The 27,538-nt window shown below is 35.8% G+C and overlaps 1 protein-coding gene across 4 annotated transcripts in view; it reads right to left on the minus strand.

The window, feature by feature from the left end:
• pcdh11 (protocadherin 11) overlaps positions 1-27,538 on the minus strand; it is a 162,331-nt gene that overhangs the window by 116,935 nt on the left and 17,858 nt on the right. Inside the window, exon 4 of one of the 4 annotated variants that reach the window (XM_035532316.1) lies at positions 17,558-19,200. The exons of 2 other annotated variants lie outside the window; for them this stretch is intronic. In XM_035532316.1, the coding sequence (XP_035388209.1) occupies positions 19,117-19,200 (84 nt within the window). In that variant the 3' untranslated portion in view covers positions 17,558-19,116. Of the gene's footprint in view, positions 1-17,557; positions 19,201-21,789; positions 21,939-27,538 lie in introns of those variants that run through there. One more of the 4 variants, XM_027017068.2, reaches the window with a different exon arrangement.

The following is a 27,538-nucleotide window of genomic DNA, read 5'->3' on the forward strand; positions in this document are numbered from 1 at the left end:
AAAACTTTATTTTTTTAAATACTTGCTGAAACTTTGATTTTAAATAGTATAAGGACAAATAATTGGCCTTATTCAGTCCCAGAATCATTACAGTGGCACTCAAGCTCCCAGAATCTCAGAATCCCAGAAACATTTCAATGTGTTTTAGAAATCATAATCTTGATATATATCAAGATTATGATTTCTAAAACACAAGACTAGACTACATTTGTGTGCCATATTTAGCTTTAAAAGTACACATATGTGTACTTTTAAAGCTAAATATGGCACACAAATGTAGTCCAGTCTTAAACCATGTACAGAAATTTGATACTAAAAGTTCAAGTTTCATAAATGCCTGAGTGGTCTGCTGCTACAGAGTGCTGAAGGTCAGTGACTAGTACTGTAAACCTCACATACAATGCTAATGTCAACTAAATGATGATATAGAGAACAAAGAAGAGTGGGACTCAACATAGCTTTGAACAGAGGGTGACTATTAATAAATATAACACCTCTAATCTCTTCTGTGACATTGTTTCCAAGATACCATTAATAAAATGAATCCATTTGCATTTGCATTTTGTTGAGTATTACTGTCTATGCAGTGTTGCTTGCCTAAATAAAACAGCACAGGAGCTTTTAAAAAGTGGTCAAATGTGTCTGCAAGCTATCTTTGTACTTCATGGGAAAAAATGGCTTGAAGCGTTCTTTTTCTGCTATTTACAAACATACATTAGCTTTTGTTTGTCATGCATTCTCTTGTCAAAGTATTGACCTTGGAGTAGGGTCTTAATATATACAATATTTATCTTCTTAAATGCTATGGGTGTGAACAATTCTTTGCAAACTAAAGACAGACCAAAAATGTTAGGGTCAACTGCATATCTCTGTTTATCATCCTCCAAGAATAAGACAACAACAAAAGTTAATATGACTATTGTTAAAATTACACTTGGTAGAAAAGCATGCACACATACATGTCAAAGCATGTCATGTGGTATTTATGCTAGAATTTTTAAAAAAAGGATAGTTTTGAGAAAAAAGTACATTTTAAGGCAGTACACATTTATCTTCATTAAGCTCTGGACAAAGCATTGATGCAGTTACTCACTGTTTGTTTGTTTTCTGTATCATTAGAGCACAGTGGGGACAAGCTTCAGTTTTCATATATTGCAGTACACAATGGTTATTAATTTTACAATTCTACAAGTTGATTTCAGTATGTACAGTTTAAATTCTATAAACCAATTTTTTTTGCTACGTTAAATGTGGGAATAATTGAATAAACAAAGATGGAACTAATTAAATGAATGAATGAATGAATGAATGAATGAATGAATGAATAACAGTGTACAACTATTTTATGCAGTTTTGGATAAACTTTTTCCTTTCTCAAACTTTTTCCTTTCTCTGCCAATGATTATTTATGTTTTTTAGGTAGTCCTAGCCAACCACCCAGTCTCTATGATGTGATACTCCACGTTCCTGTCCCCCACCATATCCTCTCCTCTATATCTCCCTCCTCTTCTATGTTCCCTCCCTCAACATTCCCTTCCCCAACACATCCTCTCCCTCCTCTTCTATGCCCCCCCCACATTCCCTCCACCCACCACATGCCCTCCTCTTTGTCTTCCTCCTCTTCTGCCCCCCATCACATTCCCATCCCCCAACACATCCCCTATGTTTCCTATCCTCTCCACATTCACCTCCCACCACACTGCTTTTCCACTGTGTCTGATTGGCGCTTCGTCACGTGGCTTTGGTTTAGCTTTCCTAGCCTCAAGAGCATGCAAATGATTTGGGCACTTGATTTTTGAAGCAAGAGATGAAGAATAATTCCCAAATTACAAAATCAAACAGATAACAGGCAGGATTCCTCACTTTGCATGAAATGTACATCTTGGCTTGCTTTGCCTTTCATGTCCACCCTTTATAGCTAAGCAGCCAAGGACAACTGTTTTTGAGTCTCCAAAATGGTGGTACTGGAAATCTATGAATGAGCACTATAATGCTCAGCACTGACTGATTTGTTAGGCAGGAAGTGGACTGACACCTGTGTAGCTTCAGAATGAACCACATGTACATTCAGTGCACTATCCACACCACACTGACAGAAAGCAAGAACAGCAACACAAGAGAGAAAATGGCTTGAGTTTAATTGTTTGTTTGTTTGTTTTTTTTTATTCTAGCTCATACACTAATCACATACTTGTTCTGTAGTATTATTACGACTGTCAGCAAAGACAATCTCAACGAGCCTGCATTAACATGCATTAACATTTCACTTGACTGCATGAAAAACCATGTGATGCACCCAAGATGCACTGCAATGGGATCGCTCAAACAACATTTGGAGGTAATCAGAAATGGACCACATTTAATACAAGTGTAAACTGAATGCATCTTCTGTATCTGCATACAGTTACACAATACAAATACAAAATGCATTTCCTGGCTGACTGCAGAAATTACAACAGCTGCCAAACAAAGCTATATTCTGTACTGAGGCAGATGCTTTGTGTCATGTTGTAGACAGTTTCTGCCTTAATTTGATAGCATATAGTACAAAGGTAATAGCCTGTGAGGAACCATGTTTACAGTAGGAAGTGAAATGGAAATGGAAATGATTTGTGTGTTGGCTCTCGTCTTGTCTCACTGTGACAAATGTAAACACAATCCGGCCTATGTATGTATGTATGTATGCATGTATGTATGTATGTATGTATCTATCTATCTATCTATCTATCTATCTATCTATCTATCTATCTATCTATCTATCTATCTATCTATCTATCTATCTATCTATAATGTAATGCACTTTTCTTTAAAGTACTGAGAGTTATAGATGCTGCCTATTATTAATCAAGACTTTGTAAAGACACACCAGGAAACCTATTACAGAATACATGTGATAGTCATAAAGGAGAGCAAATGTGAATTCTCAGGCGAGCCAGATCTTGGGGAATGCATTGTTATGAACATGCTTGTGACAATAGCCCTTTATAGAAATGGACCCTTTGAGTGTAAACTTCACAGGTGTAGAGTATGCCTGCAATAGTATCTGTAGCTAAAACCTCTAATTCAGATGTACCCTCCTATTTGTTTCTGTATACTTAGTAAAAAGCAAAACAATACCACTAGGCTGTACAGTGTTGCATTAAAGGCACTGCAGAGTGTTTTCCTTCTTGTCAAAATCTTAACCTAATATAAATCTAAACTAATATAAAGCTTCAAATTATGAATGAGAATGAGATGATATCACTGCTCATTTATCTCTAGAAATTACTTGACAATGATGCAAAAAGGGCAGCACCTACAAAAATCAAATCTCATTCACTTTATTTTTCCATGTTCTGATCATTTACACAAGATATGTATGGTATAAAAAACTTCTTAGCAAAGACAAGTGCATGATCATCATGATCATGATCATTGTTTTCTTTTATTTCGTTTCAGGAATAACTACAATAACAACAGAAGCAATGTGTGTGGACATCACATTTGTGTAGAGCTTCAGAGAAGCACTTTACTTGCACAATTGTCCAAAATGTCCTGTTTTCTGGAAACCTTGTCTACTTATAACAGGTACCTGAGAAGTACCTCAGAGGTAAAAAGAGACTACCTTGGAGACTGCCCTGGAGACCGTTCTCCTATGAGCCACCCAAAGTAGACTCTCTGTACCATAAGCACAGACCCACCAGAGCTGGAGACTGATCAATATTGGAAAGGCACATGGGAAAAGGAGGCATCACACAAAATCAATGCCCAGTGGTTAGAGAATGTGAGAGTAGAGCACAGCAACCTCCCTGAACAGAACAGGATCCAGCAACCATCACACCAGCAGATATCCAAGAAATGGTCTCAAGTATGAAAAACTGGCTACTGCCTACTGGCTGAAGAAGGTAACTGAACTCACCTGGCAGCACAAACAAACCAGCTGCTAACACATGGAACCCATCCTGAATGATTAACTGAAGACTGAACAGTCCTGATCCTAAAGGACCCCCAGCAAGGGGCAGTTCCATCCAAGTACCAGCAGAACATGGAGTCCTGAGAAGGCAGCTGAATGGGAGGATCAAGATCTTGGCTATCAACACCTGTGCTCTGCCAGTCATCAGATATCCCACTGGGAAAATAAGATGGCCTAAGGAGGACATAGAAGCCACTGACATCAGGACAAGAAAACTCCTCACAATGCAGGAAGGGTTTCATCCCAAATCCACAACTTCGAGATGAAGCAGAAGGAGGAGGACAAGGACTAGTGAGCATCAGAGCCAATATCCAAGATGAAACAAACAAGATCCAGGAGTATACCATATGGCCCCAAGTAATGACATGCATAGTGAGTATATCAGATGCAGAAACCCGAGCAGGATGGAAATGAGAGAAGCAGGGACCATCATGGGAGGACAAACCCCTACATGGTATGCACCGCTGCAAATAGGGGCTGATATGGAGACATACTACCAATAGTTGGGTTGAGCAATAGCACAGATGCAATAATTATGGCAACACAGGAACAAGATCAACAGAGGGTAGGATTTACCACATCAGGCAAGACCCCAGATGAAGGCTGTGCAAAGATGGCCCTGAGACAATCCAGCACCTAACAGCATGATGTAACACATAAAAGTGGTACCCATGGTAATCGGAGCACTAGTGGCTGTGACCAATAATACTCTGATTAGCATTACCTACTCGTGTTGAGATTAAAATAAATAAATAAATAGAATTTTATATATATATATATATATATATATATATATATATATATATATATATATATATATATATATATATATAAGTGAGATCGAGATTTGGCTCAATCTAAGTGTCAAGTATGAAACATTGAGTGAAGCTTTCATATTCCCAGGCTTCTGTCCGAAGCAGACACCATAATTTCAGAGGTATCTTATTTGCAATGGGTGGCAACAGAAAAATAAGGGAAAATTCTAAACACTTATAGAATAGTTTTTTTTTTTTTTTTAAGTGACTGGAATGTATTAAATTGTTCACCATATTGAATGTATTAAATTGGCACTGCAATAGTATGGGACCTTTAAGCTACAATTAAATACAGATCTGTGATGTCAATTGGTCATATCATTAAGTACTCAAGCAAAGCACTCACAATTTGTCCCCTGTTTATCCCAATCATATTTAAAAGCCTTTTTGATCTTAGCCTATAGCATACAAGCTAGAACCACAATGGTTAGGTTACATAGTAAGGCTGTACCATTCTCTACACTTTAATGCACTTTTTCATCCCCCCATTATTACATAGCTACTGAAATGATAGTTCTTTCATTTTTAAGATAGAGCCATCAAACATGACATCAGATTTTGCTATAGACAAAAAAGAACATAACCACACATTATAAATCTTATCTGTCTCTTTAATATAATTTCGTTTGTCCAACATTCAGTGGACAGCATTCTTTACTACACAAGCTATAACCTCAAATAATTACAAAAATACTAACATATTAATCAGAAGCATTTGTAGACTACTCGTTTTACTGGAGCTCAAACAGAATTAAAGGAGCACAGCCCAGTCCCTTTGTTTGCCAGTCAGTTGTAATAGCAGAATTTTGCATGCACATTTTTAAATGGCTCACACCTCCTCCCTATTTCTTGTTCCTCTTCTTTCTGTTTTACTCTCTCTCACTACTTCTACCTGTTTTGCATATGCTATTATTTTGCTAACATAACCATTGGCATAATGTAGCTAATGCTTTAAGTGGTCTAATATGTGTTTTTGGTAGGTTAAATTATTATATGTGTAAGTGTTATCATTACCTTGTGTTCTGTGTGGCTGATTTTCTGCTTTTAAATACTAGTATAGGCCAATTTTTACTGCTAGTTTTCATTTTAATATGTTAAAAATTATGTAGTAAACTTCCATAGTGTTTAAAACACAGTTTTAGTTTGGTAGGTGAATGCTGCTCTCTCACATGTGACAAGTATTCAAATTCCCCAAAACTTGCCCCTAAGCATGTACCACAGGATTAAGATACACAGGCTTAAGAATGCTACAACTTTTCATGGGAGTCTTTCTCAAACTGAAATAAAAGCTATTTCCTGTTGTAATAAAAACTTGCGGCCCTTAGAGGTTTATGGAGTGCATGAATTCTTCTAAGGCCCTACTAAAGGACAAGCAGGAGACCAAGATAGAAAACTATCTTACACTTGCCTTGGCCTCTAGGGGTTGACATGATCTCAAGTTATCCATGTTTCCCTCAAGCATAAAAGCATTCTGAGCTTTGCTAGGAAGATCCAGATAGCAAAAGAAAAAGAAATCAGCTTTTTTGACTCGTTGATTTAATTATTTATTGCAGAGATGAGTTGGTGAAGAGAATGATATCGCCTGAGCTTTCAAAATGTGTTGCATCTGGCTGCCTTGAGAGAGTTTTTCTCCCACAAGGACCCACAAGTATTAGTTTTCCATTTTAAAGTTTACCATTATGGCAGAATGGCTAAATCATTAAGGGAGTGGGGCTGCAGCATATATGCCAAACAATAGGATGACATGCTGTCATCAGTGAGAAAATAATGCTAGTAGATGCAAAACTGGAGGATATTGTGTTATAATCATGTTAGGTTGTACTATGCCACCCTTAACATCGGCTAATATAGACAGGACTACTGAAATTACAAAAGCCTGACTATCATGCATAGACAAGGTAGTAGAAGAATTGAAAGTGAACCCTGTGCAGGGACTCATAAATTTCTCATTACAGGTCATATTCAGCTGGGAAAGCATATTGCAAATACAGTATTCTTTTTCCATCTTACTAATGACCATCTTACTAATTAATCTGCATGCCACTGTTAGCACTGTGGTCATGTCTGAGTGCCTGTCCTTGGTAAGTTAGTAAATAAAATACTAATAATTTTGTATTTCTTTTTAATAAGTAAAAAGTCTTTCAAAAAATATAATTATCAGAAATGAATAGCTCATTTTCCTACCCCCCCAAAAATAAATGTGTTCCACCAAAAGCATCTTCTCATCGTCTTGCCACCCCAGTGTACATTGCTGTTTGCTGTTCGAATTGTGACAGGAACCACAAAAGACTCCCTGATGAGTATTGTGTGTAGTCAATGTGTGTAGGAGGTCAAGCAAATGGGTCATGTGTCTGTGTGACCTTAATCACTTTCAGGTTTAGCGTAGCCCCGGTTTCACTTGTGGACCTTATTTCAGGTCACTGCATCAAAGTTGAAGAAGGGCACAGTCATTATCTCTGACAGGAGAAACCAATCATCCACACAATAAAATGAGCTTTGTTCTCACAATGTGCTCAAGTGTTGCTTTTCTCCTCAGGCTGAATATGTGTTATCCCTGCTCCTGTACACACTAATCTAGGGAATGAATAAACTGGAAGAAATGTGGTATCTCTAGCTACCAGACATCTTTGCAAAATATATAATAAAACCTTATCAAAAGTATGATCTGTCAGGCAAGCTAATGACAGACCAAATAACACTTAGAAAATAATCTTTAATTATTCAAGGGATAATCCTTTTTTATGTTGGGTGATAATCTAACTGAAAAATGTTTTTGAATTTAGTGGAACTAATCATTATTATAGAAATGTATTTCAAGTTCTTTTGAATACATATCCCAGTTATAAATCAACATTAAGCCTCAAAGAATATCTGTTGAAGGCATTCTCATACTTTAATTCTATTCTGCTCAGCTTTTTAAGTGCAAAGAATTAAATAAGCAGTGCTTTCCATTTGTGAACACTTACAATGTACATCTGATTGCCCCTTAGAGTTCTAATTTGGAATTAGAAGGCTCTAAATCAAGTTAGACAAAGCCAACAGTTTGCCAGCTTTTTGGTCCATCCTTTGTAATTAGTGTAGATTGGCTTTAAACTCACTAATCAGAGAAGGACTTTGGATGATGCCACATCTCTCACTGAATATGTTAGAATCCCACGGAAAGTAAGCTTTTATTATTATTATTATTATTATTATAACTACTACTACTACTACTACTACTACTAATAATAATAATAATAATAATAATAATAATAATTGTACTGTATTTTCTTCACAACTACCTGTCTGTACACTTCTATGCCAATTTCCTAGCAATGAAAAATACACACTAAAATTATGTACACAGAAAACTAGACAGCATCTTAATCACACATCAAACTATGTGTGACTGGCACAGTAAAAGCTTGAAGTGAATACATATCACCTCATCGTGAACATCTTAAGCAAAGCGGACAACCAATACCAATAATAGCTTTAAGTGCTTCAAAAATGCCATGCCAGTCTGTGAGATTTATCTGATGCATACAGGCACTTTTACTGGCATAGTGTCTTAATCATTCATTACCTTAAATGTATTTTACCTAACAATTTACAGCATTCAAAAAAGTATTGAATGGTTAATTGGAATTCTTGGTTATTTATTGGAATAGTTGTTTATTTGTAAGGACACCAAAAAATAAATGAAGAAATTAAATTATCTGTGAAATGCATCTGTTCACTGAAATGTGCCATAACCACCACCCATGGCACTCCAAAAACCCTGTTTCATGCAGACTGAGCACCAAGAAAAGACCATTTGCATCTAAACTTCTTTAAAAGCATGGCAATAAAGAAGAAAAACAGAGAGGAAAAACTATTCAAAAGCACACCTCACAAAAGAAAGTACTACCATTTTAAAGAAATAAAATAAAACACCAGGAACAGAAAGAACCATATGATATTTTTTACAGTTTTACATGATGTCAAACACAGCAGTGGGTGAAGCCCCTTGTTCAAACATTTCTTATTAATGTTGGATCTGTTTCAAAGTGTAATCCAAGTTGTCCTCTTTAAATACCTTCCAAACTTTGTTTATTGTGTATCACACGTATATATGTGTCTCAAATATATCTTCTTTTGACAAGTGTTTGGTTTGTTATTCTTTATCTTACAGCATTAACTAAATATTCATTGCTAGGTCTTTTTGTTGTTGTTGTTGTTTATTGAACTGAGAAATACATCTCATTTTCCATCTCATTTGTGTGGCACCAACCCTTAGCAGCATGGACAGTTACAAAGCAAAGACTTCAGAAAGACATGGCTTTAAGTCTAAGTCACAGTTTTATGAGTAAAGAGTACTTAAAATACTATTAACGAGTAATATCTGAAAGTGAATGTGGTGTCTTAAGAGTAGAGGGTATTTAAATATAGCACATTGTTCAGTATTATCTGAAATTTAATGTATAGTCTACATAATGTATGGGTAAAAAGTATCTTAATATTGCACTTTACTCAGTATCATTTAAATTTGGGGTGGTGGTGGAGGTCTATATGTCTACAGATCTTGGGTAGAAGCTTTTCTTTAGTTCGTCTTTGTTTATGTTTGAATTATCCAGTCAAGGATCATAATTGGACATAAAGATGGTGCCCAGGATCATTTGGGATTTTTCTTATGCTACTAGCTTTTTTGTACAGGCAATCAGCATAGCTGTCACCCGTGTTTGCAAGCTTGGTTCCAATGACTCACTGGGCTAGTTTTGCTACTCTCGGAAGGTCTCTCTAGTTGGCAGAAGTGCAGTTTCCATACCACGCTGTTGAACAGTATGAGAGTATGTGTTGCAGTAAGAATCCACTATTAGCAGCACATGGGGGGAGGGGGATCCTAAAGAAGACTACTTTTTATTATGCTTCTTTGATCAGGTGTGAAGTGTTGATGCAGACCCCTATGGTGTAAACCTCTAGGAACTTTCTGTGCTTTCCAGGTCTTCTCCATCTAAAATCAGATATGAGTTTTAAGTCATCCTTGTGTTCTTGGAGTCCACAGTAACTTTCTTGAGTTTTGTGGTGCTTTCTGGTGCTTTCTGGTTCAGGCTGTTCTCTTGGCACCACTCAGCCATGTACTTAATTTCCACTGTGGAGATTATTTGCTGTTATTTGTTGTTATTTACTGTAAGCCCTAATATGGTGGTGTCATACACAAATTTGACTATGGTGTTTGAAGGGTAGACTAAAATCTAAGAGCAATTTTAATATTTTATTTGTTGTCATTTTTATTATAGCCTTTCCCCAGTTGCTGGATGTTACAAACTTGCATAGGCTAGTAGATAGTCCTTAGTTTGAAATACCATTCAATTTCTACCATGGATTTTGTGAATTTCCCTTTCCTGCATGTCTGGTGCTTTAAATCAACTTCTTCCTTATGTGACAGACTGATTTATTTTTAAAAGACTTGAAAAAGTCTTTCAGAAAGGGTCAACAAAAAAGTGGACTGAAAAAAATATACGTAATTTATAAATAAAGAAAAAAATCAACCTTTTCATATAGACTGAATATTATTTATTACTATAGGACTTCTATCTGACTGTCTGTAATGTAAGTATTAGAAAAATGACAGGAAATTTGATCAATTAAATTTTTGTGGGCTGGCCTATAGTGACCTGGCCCTTCCCAGCATTCTGAAGGGTCAACAGTAAAATGTCAGGGTCTATGTACAAGCTAACTTTAGGTAGCTAATGTGAGAAACAGGGAATGTGTGGTGTACAGCATAATTGGCAAACACAAATATAAAAATCCATTTGATAACTTTTGTCAGACTCAGTCTGAATACTATCTGACTCAAGTTTGATGAAAACTAGATATAATTTGTAGCAAGAGTAGGAGATAAATAAACATTTTCCATCTTCCCATAATGCAAATCAAGCAGCAATCACTATGTGATCCAAGCACCACTTCACAAGATGTTGCAAGGATTCAAATATAGCAGTGCTTGATGATTGTTGACTAGTCTGTTTCAAATGTTCAAGCATGATGTGGAGAGCAAGTATAGTAAGTTTATTACGTTTTTACTGTTTAAAAAGAACAATTTGTTATTCATATATGACCGTTCTAGCATTTTCCCAAGGTATACTTAAATTAAATTTGACAATGTTCCTCTGAATGTTATTTTGTACATATGGTTAATACTTGGGCACAGTCAGTGCCTGAAATATGGCCTCCAGATCATGTTTGTCAGCTTACATATTTAAATATTACTAAATTATTAGCTAACACCGCTGAACATAAAAAATCAATTTGACAACTTGTTTCACCCAATCTAAATATTTTTTACTGAACTGATTAGACAAATTTAAAAAATATATTAAAATTTAGATTAGTTACTATAGACTTTAATATCACAGTGTTCATTCCACTAAAAATGTCCAAAGGAATCACAAAAAATAAAGACATTTTTATGTTCAGTGATTCAAAAATAATGATCAGTTTAGTCATTTTCTGTTAAAGTAACCCAAGTGGCTGACTAATTTGAAATTGATTGTAGATGATGTTTTTATGATGAGTAGTAAATGTTAAAGCCGTCACATTCACATCACAAGCTGTTGTAAGCTAATTGGCCATAGTGGTCATATTGTTTCATTGACTAGTCTTTACATACAAACTAGACCAAATTTTTATCTTTATTGGACAACTGTATGCCAAAACATACATAGTAATATGTAATAGCGGCCCCTACTGACAATTATTCTCAATCAGCAGCACTCTCACATTATAGAGAGACACTTCTGAACATCAAAAATCTGTATGAAAATTTGTGTTGGTCTTATCTGAATATAGTCTCAAATTTGAAGATCAAACTTGAAAATCTGTAGTAAATGTCATTCAAATTCACAGTGGGAAGAACGTAATGGTTTTAAGGGTGTTTTTGTTTGGATTGAGCAAAAGAATCTTGTGTCTACACCTCACCTGCAATGAGTTATAGGCCAAAATATAAAATAATGTGCTGGAAGGCGTATCTTGCTACAAAATATGACTTACAAATGACTTATGACTTATTTGTCCGTCTCTCTCTCTCTGTCTGTTTTGTGTGTGTGTGTGTGTGTGTGTGTGTGTGTGTGTGTGTGTGTGTGTGTGTGTGTGTGTGTGTGTGTGTGTGTGTGTGTGTGTGTGAGAGAGAGAGAGAGAGAGCGAGAGAGAGAGAGAGAGAGAGAGAGAGAGAGAGAGAGAGAGTGAGTGAGTGAGTGAGTGATAGAGTGATATATTGTGAGATTGATTAAAGAACACAGGTTTGGTTCCCAACCTCTCCTGATATGCAAAATGTCATGTCAGCATGATAACAATATCAAATCAAGCACACTGAGACTGATAGATATAAAACATACAACTTATTTAGAACAGAGACCCATTATAAACATGACAAATGATGGGTGGCATCACTTGGACATGGAAAAGAGCAGAATAATTTTTTCAAAAGACCATTGTTTTGAGAAAATCAATATTGGATAATACCTTTAAACTTTCTTTATTAATTTGGATGGTGGCTACCATATCTCAGTCTAAGGCTGTGAATTTGAAATGTCTTGAAAAATCTTGAATTTCTTTACTTACCTAAATGTTAGCTCACTCTTTTTTTTTACCTTGACTATGAAAAAAAACAAACATTTTATATACACATGCTCTATTATCTCAAATATGTGCACTATTATATAGAATAGCACAACCTGCTGACTGCACAACAAGCAGACATCACTCACTTCCTGTCCCTTCTCACTTACTTACTTTCTTTTGCTGCTTTAAGATTTAATTAATCAATGCACTGATTAGGTAAAAATGCATTTGTAGGAAAACATACACTCTCTAAAGAAAATGAAAATGAAAATGATGTAGCCAGGTTAGAGGGTTTAAAGAACAGTTATCAGGAAGATTAGGGTTATGATGTTGCAGTCATAGTATTTTGATAACATTAAGCTCAGGTATTGTTTCAAAAGCAGCTGGGACTGGACTTGGCTCATGCTCTAAATGACCCACCTGTGCCATGTAGATCCATCGTGTGGCTCAAATATTATGAAAACAGTTGAAAAGCTTTTTCTAATTGTATTTCACTCTAAGGACAGCTACTCCATGTCAACTGTACAGTGTCCACTAATGTATCGGCAGGCAAGCAGAACAGGGGATGTCTGAGGCTCACTGATTAGTTCTCTGTCCTGTTAATTTTAGCGGGTTTGGAACAGGACTAATCAGGAATTAAGAGTCAGCATTTACTCTAAATTGCCATCTTTATGCATTCACAGGGGGATATGTTCAGGATGGAAAAAAGGCAATTGTCTGGTGCCTCAGATTATCCCCAGGAAAGCCTATAATCTGTCTGAAAGTACTTAAGAAGTCAAGCAGCAAAATAAACAACACTGATTATCATCCACTGTTTTATTTTCCCTTCCCACATTACATAGAGAAGAAAATTGGTGGCTCCACCCCCAGCAACCCCCCAACCCACTACCATCTGCTTCAGCAAATGTTAAGGCTGGATAAATACCCTAGAGTCCTCTGTCCATACAAGATTACCAGCTATTCTAAGACAGGGCCAATCTCTTATTGTCTCTCAATCCTTTGCAAACGTAAATCAAGAATGCTCTGCTAGAATAGCTTGATTACATTGGCCAACAATAAATTTCCAGCTTCCTCTGTACGTCAGTACCTTCCATCCTATCTCTATCCATGTCTGTGATCATCTTTTAATCCAAGCTGCTTTGTAAATATTCTTAAACACCCAGTTGGCCATAGCTACCTGGCACTAAACAGCACTGAGCCGGATTGGAGCAGAAAGTGAACTGAAGTCATGAAGTAAAGTCACTTTTGGATTTATATTCTACTTAAACATTCTTTATACACATATAAGTGACTATACTGGGTTACTTATGTGGACTCAGTAAACTGGGAATCTAGGGTTATGTGTAAAGACTAAAACTGTTGTTTATTCCTGAGAGTATCATAGGAAGCAAGAGAGGAAGAGGAAGGAAATTTTCCTCCTAAGTAAGGTAATAAAATAGTTAACAGCAGTGGATCTGGCTCAGATATGGCAGTGCACTGCATTGATATAACAGTGACAGACTGATGTGTTCTTATCCTGAAAGAATAGTATATTTGCAGTTTGCGAGATACTAGAAAATTCCATGCCAGAGATTTGGTGCACTGGAGTTATCTTATAAAGGAACTATGCTGATAAGATGAAAACAAGCTCTCTGAATTGTATTTTGATCTCTTATTCTAGTATAATGTATTTCCTCAACAGTTTTCCTGCAAAAAAATAGTGTAAAATAATAATCTTTCTTAACTGGATTTCTAAAGTCTGTCACCTTTAAAAAGCCTTTTTTTTCAGAGAACAGAAAAGTCATGATCACTGATTTACTTGACAGACAATCATGTTCAAAGAAATTCTTATTCTCTGATGTACAACACCTACATCCAGGCTTTTGTACATTTTTTTATAATACACTCTATTAAATGTCTCTTAAAAACAAGTGAGTAAAACTTGTTTTTATTATAATTGTATACCAACTAACATCCATATCTCTATAGAAACATTAATTTATATTTACCACTGATATCATTTATATAACCACAACTGTATGGAAATCTGTGTCGCCCCCAAAATAGTCACAGTTTGTTCTAACTTAATATTTATATTATTGCATGTTTAACCAGTGGGCAAAATTTCAATCAGTTCAACAGTCACTTGGTGTCTTTGAAAACCATTCAGTGACTCAAGAACCGATTTGATTGTTGCACAAATGAAGAAACACGATAGCAGAGAAAGGATGATTTAATTATTCAGTTTGGCAGAGATTTGGCAGCAGTAGTACGCAGGAATGCCTTGAGTGCAAGAAACAGGCAGTGAGCATTTTCCCGCTTCCTGCACCGCTGCACACAACATGCATAAGCAACAGTGCTCCGACCAACAGCAAGTGCTTTGAGGCTCAGATATATTATTCTCAGTCTGCAATAACAGCTCTGCTAATTTCCCAGTACAGCGATCATTTATAACGATGAATGACTTTGCTATCTGCAATTCCCTGGCCCTGTTCCATCTGTTTGTATGATGTAACACAAAGGACAGAGGATATGATCGATATGAGTTATAAATCTCTTGATCTCAAGACATAGGTTTTGTTACACTTGCTCAGAAATCTGGTAGTAGCTGGCCCTCCTGAAGATACATTTTGCCATTCTGATGCTTAACCAATTTAGTAATTCATGAATTCTCAGTATTTATAAAGTAGTATCCCCTAAGTCAGCAGCACCTTCTCAAAAGGACTATCTCTACAGGCTTGGAATTAATTTAAAGTGCAGTCCTGGCTAGGTTTCTCCCTCATTCATAGTGAACATGTTTCATAATCATTGCCTATAGTTCATATGTTTTTCTTTTTTATTGAGCAAATCAGTCTTCTTTAGAGTAAAATAAAATACATTTTAAAATAAAACATATGATATTTACTTACTCCCTTGGATTTATTCCCACCTTGAACTTATAAGTCATATTTATGCATGAATATAGAATAGGATTATATAATTTTTTGGGTGACTGGTAATTGACTTCCACTGCAATCATTTAAGTGCAAACATGCTTTCAAGGTTGCAGAGTGGCCATTCCTTAAACCACCTCTTATTTGAACAATCATAAGCTTCTTTCATCTGTCTGCATATTGGCGTTTTCTGATTATGAGTAAATGCACAAGGATTTAGAAATCTGTGTTGTACACCATCTGAAGATAGACATATATACATGAACCTCATAAATAAAGCATCAGCATGTTAGTATTCAAATACTTTTATGTTCCTAACATACAGCAACTGTTTGATTCCCTTTGAAAGTCACTTTACATGAGAAAAGTGTGTTTAATAATGTAATGTCATCACTTTCAGGAGATGAAAGAAGGAAATCATTAATGAATTAAATAAATAAAGAATAACATCAGATATATGTATCTATAATAAATCCCCATAAAGGCTGTTGACCATAAACCATGTCCAAGTATAGTAATAGAAGTGGTTTTAGTTCATATGGTAAAGTGTTACAATTTCAACAGTTATAATTCACAAATGTGCATTTCATGCATTTGTTTATAGCATTTTTAGAGAGAGTTCCAGGTTTATGTTAAGCTATTAATAGCAGGCTGACATTTGCATACCCATTTGCCAAAGGATGAGCATACTCAACGCTGACATGTGCACCATTTTCTCTAATCACCAAGGACACAGTTCCCTCAAGGGAAATGATTACCTCTCCAGTCTTGCATTATAAAATAACATTGATAAGCAATTCAATTGTTTCTCATTGTCTTCACCAGCAAACTCTGCCAAATAGATGCTTTGAAACTACCTACATTTCACTTGGGTTAATTTACTTGTTCTAAAGGGTACTGATAAATATAGCATGTGGAGTAAATATAGCATGTGGAGTAAATAGTCTGATTAGAGGTTTTAATATATTTGACTATGATATAGTATGCAGTTGATACCACAGAATTTTCAAGTATACTATGGACTATAGTGTATATACAAATTTCAATATAGTATGACTGGAATAACATGCCTCTTGATGTCTTACTTATCACTTTCAAGTACTATGGTCTGTATAATATTGAAATGTGAGTGGCTAGTCAAAAGAGTAAGACAATGAAATAATGTACACCCAGAAGCCAAAAAGCACTCAATTTTCAGCCCTGACCTTTAGCCACTAATTTCATCATAATGGGACAATGTGACACCATTTAAGAAATTAGCTAAAGGACTGTAGACCACCCTTACTGAAAATTGCAAAACTATAACAAGAATAATATTATTTTACTATAGAAAAGATGAATTTAGTCTTGTGGTATGTATTAGAATATTTATATGGGTGAAAGCTACATTCATTTCAAATTCTGTCAGAAGACAAAATCAAGAAGACTGCAGCAGATGAAGCTAAATAATGCTTACTTATTTTATCTTCATGAAATTAGTTCAGTTCTGATTCACATAGGCTGTATATGGCATACAATAACTCGTACTTCCATGAGTTCATATCCTTTTGTTAAATTTACAATCATTTTATGCTATGGAATTGATAGTAGAAAGATATGTTTTGGCCATACTGAATACTGTTCTGTGCCGCTGAAACTTTTCTATTTCTTGCCATATTTTGAATATATTTGTTGTAATGCTCATTTTTCGCCTGCAGACATGAAGCTTGACATTTTGATAATCTATGAGGCTTAATATCTAATATAAAGTCACATTCAGTCACATTTAATTGTTCAGTCACAATTAATCTCAGTCCCTCTAAGATTTGGTGAAAGTAGTGTGACAGACCCTTTTACTCAACACAAAACATTTGTAAAACATTTAATTTGAGATATTATTACACATATCTATACTTTATTCATACATTTCAGTACATTTGTGAATCAAACTCTTTGTTAAACTTATTTCAGTCACCAAAACAGTTGGTTCCCATGAGTAATAATATGTTTTCACATGAGATAAGATGCATTTCTAAAATCGGACATCATATTTCCAGCTTTAGGGCCACGTTATTTCTTTAAACATTGCTCTATGTCAAATGGTATCTCATTAGGAAGAGAGCTGAGATTGTTCTGAACATTTTTATATGAAACATATGGGTATCATCCTGTAAGTAAGTACCTTTAAAGTGAATTTAAAAAAGTAAACAGAAAATGCTCTGAGATTTCAGATGGTTAAAAATGAAGTCATGCAATTTAAGCATTACATGGTATTGGAATGAAGAGTGTAAAGACCAAGGACTCATGGAAGTTTGCAATACAATGCAAAATACTTTAATAAAGTTCAGAAGCTCAAACATACAGTAACAAAACATCATACACAGGTCACACATTAGCAAATAAGAATACAAAGAGAATTTAAAGGTGCATATTGTACTTCACATATGACAAGTAATGATGTTTATCTCCTCCACACAAATAATAGCCTTTTTTTACTTGAAAAATTTGGTAAATCTATCTGTTACACAGTGCTACATTTAAATGTATGAGGCATAGTGTGTTCTCTACACCATCTTCTACCAATATCAAAGCAGTCCATTAGCCCCAGGAAATGTTTTACTACTGATTAAAGGGGCTCTCCATTGAATCAGTTCTTTCTATACTATTAAAAAGTTGTATTCATCTATAACAGGTCTGAAACTTGAGTATAACAGACTTTCTAACAAAGGCTCACATATGGTCAAGCTTAAAGTGATTCTGCTGCATGAATTCCCTCAACAGTACTTTATTGCTTTTTATGTAAAGCCTGAATACTCCACTTATTCTTGTATTTCACATACAAACTATTTTTTGTTTTGATTCTTGATGTGAATAAATGGCATGTGAGTTTCAGAATCTGCCCACACACAGGCACCAGAAGCCTATAAAGTCTATACACACTGTCTGAAGTTTACACCATGAAACCAAATAAATACAACTCACAAGTTATACTGACTTGGATTTCAAAACTGACTATGACAGACAACATATAAAGGTCAGACCGTGTTCCTTGCTATAGTCATATTAAAGGAGCTTTTGATTTAGTTTTTTTGTTTGCTTGTTTGTTGTTTGTTTAGGAACCTTGTGTTATATTCTCTGTGACTGTGGCTTTGCTCAAAGCATCGATGTTTTATTTATTTACTTGTTTGTTTTTTTATTCCTCCAAGTTTTAAATGACAATTTGAGGCAATCAGTGACACACCTTCAGAACACTGTAATGTGTTGCAGTGATACCTCAAGCATTGAAAAATGTACGTACTTTGGGACAGTGTCATTAGGCAAGGAGAACAAAGGCAATCGCTGAGAGGTACAATGTGGCATTCCCAAAACAGTCAAAAAGTGGTCTGCATCTTGAGAAACGATTGGTCACTCATTAATCAAGTTCCAGGATTGGGAAAGTCAATGTTATGGCAGGGGCAAAGAAAAAATAGCTACCAGGTATGTTAAAGTTTAGCTGAACTTTGTCATAAAATTAAAACAAGCATGTAAATAAATAGACACCCACACAAAATGACTGGTGAATATACATAAGCACTGATATACACATCCTGTACATAATTGTTCACTGTGTTTCAAATGCAATTTGGGTGAGCTGGTGGGGAAACTCGAGAGTTGTGACTTAAGGGGACACCGAGGGAATGAACAAAACATTTCAAATCTCCTACAAAACCACTAGGAGAATTTTTCTTCGAGAAAAAAAGATGCTTCAGTTAAAATAGTCTGGCAGTCCTCTCTATAGGTCATATTTGAGGCAGTGAAACCTGTACAGTATGCGCTTTTTCCCCCTCTTCAGTCAGTGCCTTCCTCTCCCTCCCTCTCTCTCTTTAGGATATGGCAGCTAGAGATTGATTTTTATCCTGTGGGAGCGAGCTGTACTTGTGCCACAGAGTGTGCCATAGAGTGGCGGTTTCAGTGCCGTCTCCTGAAATATAGAGAGACAGACAGATATAGGGAGAATTGTAATTACAGTATCATTTGGGTATCTAAGCTGCAGCATGTATTCTGTAAGACGATATGGCAGCATGAAAATCTCTCTCTTAACATATACATTCTCATGCATATGCAAAGAGAGAGAAAGCATTCTTCAAGATACAGGCTATTGAGTGATTTTCTTTCTCATTTCTTTGGTCAAATTTACCTTGAAGAATACTGCATTTTGATATAAGACTGTGCCAATCAGTGCATGCATGTATATCAAGTTACTCAAACCAATTGCTTTTACATCCACCACACTACTGCATCACCCATTTTATGTTGGCTTTATATATATATATATATATATATATATATATATATATATATATATATATATATATATATATATATATATGTATAAACACTCACATACACCCTCCCACAGGATAGCTGCTAAATGTTGCATACTCTTATGACATCTAGTTGTTAATGTGCTTTTTAGGTTTTTTTAGTACAGCACAGAATAAGAATATAGTTTTTACACTTTACTGGGACATAACATAATACTGGTTCATTCATTTATGTGCTGTGATAACATAATAGCCAATGCACAGAGGCAGTTTTGTTTTCTTTTGGCCCAGTTTATGGATTGAAGCAACTTTTTAAATTGCAATTCAAAATTGACACATATTGTGGTTAAAGGGCATCGTTTTTTTCCCATTTTTTCTCTATGTCAAACAAATCAAACCTTGTCTCCAGGCAAGATCTCATTAATGGAGAAAAGGTCTAGTAAACCTTGGTTTACTGGGAGAACAAGGCATAGTGCACTTAGGTCTTTCTCGCTCCACAGAATATGTTAAAACTTTTTACCTGCAGTCCCCCCACCTCAGCAGCAGTTGGCTGAGCAGCACAGTTCCCACCCGCCACCAAAAGCAGAACTGGCTTGGCATGCTGCAACCATATAATATACTGCTTTCAAATGCAGCCCACATGAATGGTAGTGTTTTAGCTGTGTCTCACGCATTTCCCTCAGAAAGACAAGGTTTCATATGACAGAGTTGGCACATCAGGCTTCTGGAACTTTAATAGACCCTGGCATGTGAATGCAATAAAAAGTGAGTCCCAAAGAGGTAGAATTTGTGAGACTAGGAGAAAAGGATCCCAACTACTGTGCTGTCAGCCACAGTCATTGTGTAAGAGAAGGCGTAGTAAAATTTAGACAGTAACACTTCCCAAATGTGCAAAAGTGAGTGCTTGGCTGACACCAAGGCCCTCAAAGTGTAGACCAACTTAAGCAGCTCTGCAATTCACCAGGCAAAGGTACAGCTTTGACAGAGCATAACCTTGAGATGATCAGCTGAAACACACAAACTGCCACTTAAATCTCAAAGGCACATAATTAACTGAGTATATATATATATATATATATATATATATATATGTGTGTGTGTGTGTGTGTGTGTGTGCGTATATATATATATATATATATATATATATATATATATATATATATATATATATATATATATATAAATAAAAAGAGTAATTAAATAAATAAAAACGTGGAAAGACTTGCAGGGTAGAACTGGTCATAGTATAGTCATGCTAATATGGAAGCTGCTACACAGAGAAACCAAAATGGAAATTTAACCATTGCAGGACTAACTTGACAGGGAAGAATTCTAGTTCATTTTAAAAGAATGCTTCCCAAGAATGCTGATGCGGTTCTGAAAAGAGCCATTTTGAAGGTGCAGCAAATTGGTTTGGTGAGTTACAAATAATTGTTCAATGTCAGTAGTGTATTGTGAAAATAGTGTCTTTCAGAAATTAATATTCTGAAGGTTGGTTAAGAAAGTGAAAGGAAGAAAATCTTATTTACTAAGGGACATGGAAGCATAAAATTATTTTTTATATAAAAGACTTCATCACTAGTATCATTAGTACTCAATATCTGATTGATATCTTTAAGTATTTGATCTAGTATCATCAACAATGAACTTATACCCCAGCATGGTATTAAAAGATATTAATGACCTGACAGCAGAAGGGGTAGTAGCATTTAAAATTGTAATCTCCCAATCATATGGTGTTTGGCAGCCTTTTGATCTAGACTCATCTGCTCATACATCATATGCGAAAATTTAATTTAGAGGTAGTATGTTGCTTACACTTTTGTCCTATACAGTGCAAAAATTACATTGTTTGGTGTAATTTGGATTTGGTCAGTTTGGATTGTCTTGTTCAACCAATGGTACTTACTGTTGCAAACTAATATGTTACAAAATGTATGTGCCCAAATTTATTTTGGCTTCTATAATATATACATTAAGCAGTTGAAAACAGAAGCAGTATGTTACTTGTACCCTTCTCCTAGGGAAGACCAAGTGCACATAGTACAGTATCATGAATCTTCCAAGAATCTTGATGCAAAATGCCCAAAGTAGCATGAATGCCCATAAATCTATATCAGTAATTGATATAGAAAGCAAAGGATTCTTTACTGTATGGGAAAAACAAAGGTCACAAAAGGTTCATAAGGCAAATAAACTCTTAAAAGATATCAAATACCTCAAATAAACTCACCTCCTGTCCTAAATGTGAAAAATGTTGCTATTGGCTGTTATAATATTGCATATTCACAGCTTTTTCTGTGAAAATTCATGTACATTGTTCTTCCACAACCAAACCATCAATCTCGTTTACCTGAGGGACTGGCCTCAAAAATCATAGGATAAGATCCAGGATCTATGAGCAGAAAATAAAAGAGTGTGTTGGCATAACATAAACAATAACTTTTCAAATAATGATTTATAGAAGTAATGTAATGCAAAGTATAACTGAAAGCAATTACACAAAGCCCATTATTTATACTTTGTGTTAACAGATAAGGATTACTTAACAACTACTCATAATGGTTGATATAAACCATTATACAAAGAGCTTGACATAAGAACACTTAGTGACAGCCTCTTAACTCAGGCAGTATTTTGGTATTTTTATTTTGATTGTTCCATAATTGGAACATAATAATAATAATAATAATAATAATAATAATAATAATATTATTATTATTATTACACAGCTTGTAGATTGTATTCTAGAGGGAGAGAAGTAGAAGTTGCTGTGTAGTACACAAGGTTTGCAAAGAAACAGGATGTTTCAGACATAGTTCGTTCATCAGCTCTGAAAGCAAAGTGTTTCTCTACATCTATCTCCTTCTACATCATTAACTACAGGACACCGAGGTTACTCCATGGAATCCTCATGATTGATATATATTATTTATAAAATCCATGTTTCACTCTTCCAGTGGGGACTGACACTAGAGGCACTCATGAGTCCAAAATGAATGGGGGTGATTGGAGCTAAACGGCTATCATTTCTGCTTCCAATTGCTAACTGGTTGGTGAGGTGATGGTGGAGTAGCAGAAATGGTAGCAGCCTACTGCCCAAAACCCATTTGCTTTAGAAAAAAACAGAAATATACAGGTAAGTCTTTGCTGCTATATTTGGTGCAATATATACTTATATCCAAAAGGGTTGTTTTTTTTTTTTTTTTTTCATTTTTAGCTATTTAGAGCCATTCACTCCCATTCACTGAGGAATCTATCGTAGCTGCCCTCCAGCACATTGGAGTCAATTTCTGATTTAATGGGAGGAGTAGCGATGGGACATGCTCCTTACAAACTGGCTCTGAGGATATGCACCTGATATCAGAGTTGGTCAGACACTGCAGTTAAGACCACTGAATGGCACTGTTAGTGTTTAATGTGAATGCCATGGAAACAAAAACAAAAACAAAAAAACAGCTAAAATAAGAAATGAGCTGTTGTGTGACTGACTGCACAAATAGATTCAACAAGAATATTTTTTACAGACCACTGATAGGTATAGAAAAGAGAAGACAAACCCAGTTAAACAGCTAGCCAGATAACTTTGTAGATTTTGAACTTTGACTCAGAACAAACCAACATTAAAGAATGGCAGTAACAGTAGGCCTACTACAACAAATTACGCCTAGATAGGTTATTGTTCTTGTTCAAACCTGTTCAAATACAGCATTCTTGTCACTAACAAATACTGCCTTGTAGTATTACCAGACTGAGCTTTTGTAGGATTTGCTTAGTGTACATCACCAGCTTCCAGATTGAAATTAAAACCTGATTTCTGCCTATACATTGATGTCCATGAAGAATTGCTTTTTTGGTAATTCGGATGGATAGCTCTCAAGTCAAACTGCATTAATTTAAGCAGATAATTGCTTGTTTCATTCCTGGTTTCACCCTTTCTGCTAATAAATGCAGCTATGTTCCATACCCTTTATAAAGACAGTGTATCATGTCACCAGAGGGAAAACATTCCATGAAGTTTAAATGGGAGTAAATAGGAAACTGGTTGACACTGTGTCTTTAACACTAAATATCCACACCAGCCTATTTCAGTACCCTTCCACTAAATCCGATGGGACTCCCTTGGTGTCCCTTTATATCCCAAAATTAGAGTGGAAAATGACCCCACAAAGTGACCATCTTATTTTGACTTGTGTCATTACCAGAGTGAATCAACAGGTAGGCTGCATTAGTCAATACTTCATCTAGCTAGATAGCCATTGTTAGCTAACACTGTTATCAAAATGCTCAAGTCTAGAGCCTACTACTAGGCTATTATTAGCACAATTATCAATATGTCAATAGGTATGAACTTGTCAATACACATGAGCCAGTGGTTGGTATCTAAATGTTAAAAACAAATCCTGATTATAATGTTATTCTCCATCAGCTCTTTATTTAAGTAAAAAATACTCACAGAATTAATTAGCTAACTTTTCAACCTATCTGACACAAATTGTCAGCACGCAATCCAGATCACACAGTCCCTATAACAGCACTTAGCTGATGCTTTTATCCAAAGAAACTTACAATCATGACCAAGTACAACTTTAGCAATTGAGAGTTAAGGTCTTTGTCCATAGCAACTAATGGTGGGGCTTGAGCCAGCAAACAAATGATTACAAATCAAGTACCTTAACCACTGAGCTACCACTGCCCTTGGTTATGGCAACCCTCCTGTCTGTTGATCGCTTTAAGCCACCAGTGGTCTCTTCTTGGCATTGTTTTGCAACTTGAAATCATGTCAAACCTTAAATCAGGGTTTTTAATTTTATTTGCAACATGCAACATCTTATTGGGAATTTAGGTTTAAAATCAATAAAGATAAGTGCACAATGCAAATCAATGGAAAATGCAGAGCTGTTTTCCTCCATAGCAGGGGCCTAAATGTACTAAATCTCTAAGTCTCTAAACCACCTAATACAAAACATTCAAAATAGACATAGCATTAGTATAATGACTGCAATACAATAGAATCTCAATAAACTACACAATAGCTACATGTTCAGTTTATTCTTTTGCTTACTTCTTTAAGAAAAAACAACAAAGTCAATTGATGATGGTAGGTTTGCAAAATAATAACATAAATTCCACCAGGTTCTAAAGTGCAGATCAGTTATTTTTCTTTGAGATTCCCAACTTCATTGCTGCCAAACCTTGTGTTGTAACGCATGGAGGCAGAGCAGGATGTGGGGGCGAGTTGTGTGATACACAATGACTGTCATGAAATGCTCCCCCCATGAGTCACGTGGTACGGCCCTCCGCGTGGGGAACAACGTTTGTTTGTGGCCGTGCCCTCCATAAGGACACACACCTGCATTGGGTTAATTGTAATGTGTTTGTATGTCTATTTAAACCCCAGTTAGTGTGTGGGTCATTGTAGTTGTTTATGTAGTTAAATGTTTTGTAGAATCACTGTTACTGATTAGTCTTTGTCAGCGTTATTAATGTTCACATCATAAATGTAAGAATGTTCACCGTTTGTGTTTTGTGTGAGAGCCAGCGTTGTCTTGTATGTTCTATGTTATTAAATGTCTCTAAGCGTCGAGGGGGTCTGTGCGTCATGTTCTGTGACACTCGGGCCAGTGTCACAATCACACGTTTATTCGCACAAATAACAAGGACAACATAGCTCGCAGATTATCATGTGGTTAAACACCGACAATGTTCACATTTAAACAAAAGACTTATATACTCACACACTAAAAACACACAATGAGGAGCAGGTGTGAAACACACAGAGGGCGTGGCCATATAGACAAACGAACACACACACACGCACACACACACAGGTCCCAGTATGGATAATAGGACCCCACGGACTCCGACCCTGGAAACTGGTCACCATCATACCAGTTCTGGTAGCCCATCTAGGGTCTGTAGAATTCTGCCGAGTCTGACCCTGTACTACTCTCAGGGCCCCCCAAAAAATTTCAAGGAGCACTCTCCCCTGTTGTACCAGTGTGGAGAGTACCCAGGATTATGGGGTGTTTCCCCATAAGGGCTGGGGAGGAACAGTCACACACTTTCCTCCCCTTTTTCTCCTTCTTGCTCCTCTTTTCTGGCATCCTTCTGTGGTCAGTGTTTACATTTACAGCATTTAGCTGATGCTTTTATCTAAAATGACTTACAACTATAACTGTGCACAACTTGAGGGTTAAGGGCCTTGCTCAGGGGCCCAACAGTGGCAGGGCTTGAACCAGCAATTTTCCAAATACAAGGCAGCTTAACCACTGAGCTACCACTGCCCATGATTCTGTATTGCATGGAGGCAGAGCAGGATGCAAGGATGAGTCGTGTGAAACATCGCACAAATAACAAGGATGACATAGCTCGCAGGCTATCGTATGGTTAAACACAGACAATTTTCACATTTAAACAAAAGACTTATATACTCACACAATAACAACACATAACGTGAAGCAGGTGTGAAACACACGGAGGGCGTGGCCATATGGATAAATGCACACACAGAGGGAGACGTTAGCGAGGAGGGGCCATACCGTGACTTTACTACAATTTTGAATATCAATCTAGCTATCTATCTTTATTTATATATATATATATATATATATATATATATATATATATATATATATATATATATATATATATATATATACATATATGGCCAACCCCTGTAATGGAAATCATAAATTTCATTCATCAGATTTCCTGTCATTTTGCTAATAGATTTATATTTACATTACAGAACCCTTCAAAAATATGACCAGAAGGGACATGTAGGCATGCACACAGCAGTGAGTCCCTGCAGCCATACTAATGCACAGTTTTGATTAGTACCATTCTCAGTTTTTTGTGTTGTTTGGACATACAAATCTTATCTTTTCAAATTAGGCATGCGACATGAATGAGTACGGTCAGATTGGAACTCGTGGCTTTTTTACCTATAGACATTTTTACCTATAATCTATTCCTTAGCACTGTTGTCACCAGCCAGTACCAGTAAAATAACAATTGAGAGCAAAACAATGACAGCAGTAGCATCGAAAATGTCTGGCATTTTCTTTTGACTTCTTAACTGGATCAGCTGAAAAACAGTTTGTCAGTTTGAGATATTAGTGTCCATTGTACTACTTTTAATACTATGAGTCTCACAAATAGGACATTTATTTTGGTGGTGATGTAGGTGATTCATGCAAAAACATATCAATTTGTGCATGCATGACATTTCAGAGAACAAATCTATGAACCATCAAAGACAGGCAAATCCGATCTGACCAAAAAATTGGAATTTAACAATGTGGCTAGTAATGTGAACATAGCCATAGTAACCTATATGAATAATTTCATGAGTTGAAACTTTTTGTGTTACTTTTATTATAGTTTTATAATATTTCCCAGCTACCCATTCTCTGAGATATATGTCTATATATATATATATATATATATATATATATATATATATATATATATATATATATATATATATATATATACACACACACACACACACACACACACACACAAATATATATATTAAAGAAATATATCAGTTTGCTTTTTGGTTCTGGTCAATCATTGTATTGGGTTCAGTTTCTGCTAGCTCATTTTTGCACCATCAAAGTGATGTGCCACTATACCAGTGTTGGATAAGTTTATTTCATTTAAAGGACATGTTTAGTATGTAAAACAAATTTGCAGGTTATACAAGTTTATCATCAGGTGTGTTAGCATAGGTAGCTTTGTCTGAAAAATATAATCGCTTGGCAAACATGTGGATAACGGATGGAAAGCTATAAGTGAGCAGTATTTTGTGTACCACTGGCAAAACAATTTCTCCATTTTAATTACAGTGGTAACAATGACATGACTGGGCTGCAAAACATTAATTAAGGATTCAGCACACAAGAAGGCATTGAATCAGGAAGCCGCTCCAGTAACTTAAATTCTCATACATACGCTTAAAGAAGAATGCTAATTATTTGTACTCTG

Source organism: Electrophorus electricus, chromosome 12 (assembly GCF_013358815.1).
Source record: "Electrophorus electricus isolate fEleEle1 chromosome 12, fEleEle1.pri, whole genome shotgun sequence".
NCBI lineage: Eukaryota > Metazoa > Chordata > Actinopteri > Gymnotiformes > Gymnotidae > Electrophorus > Electrophorus electricus.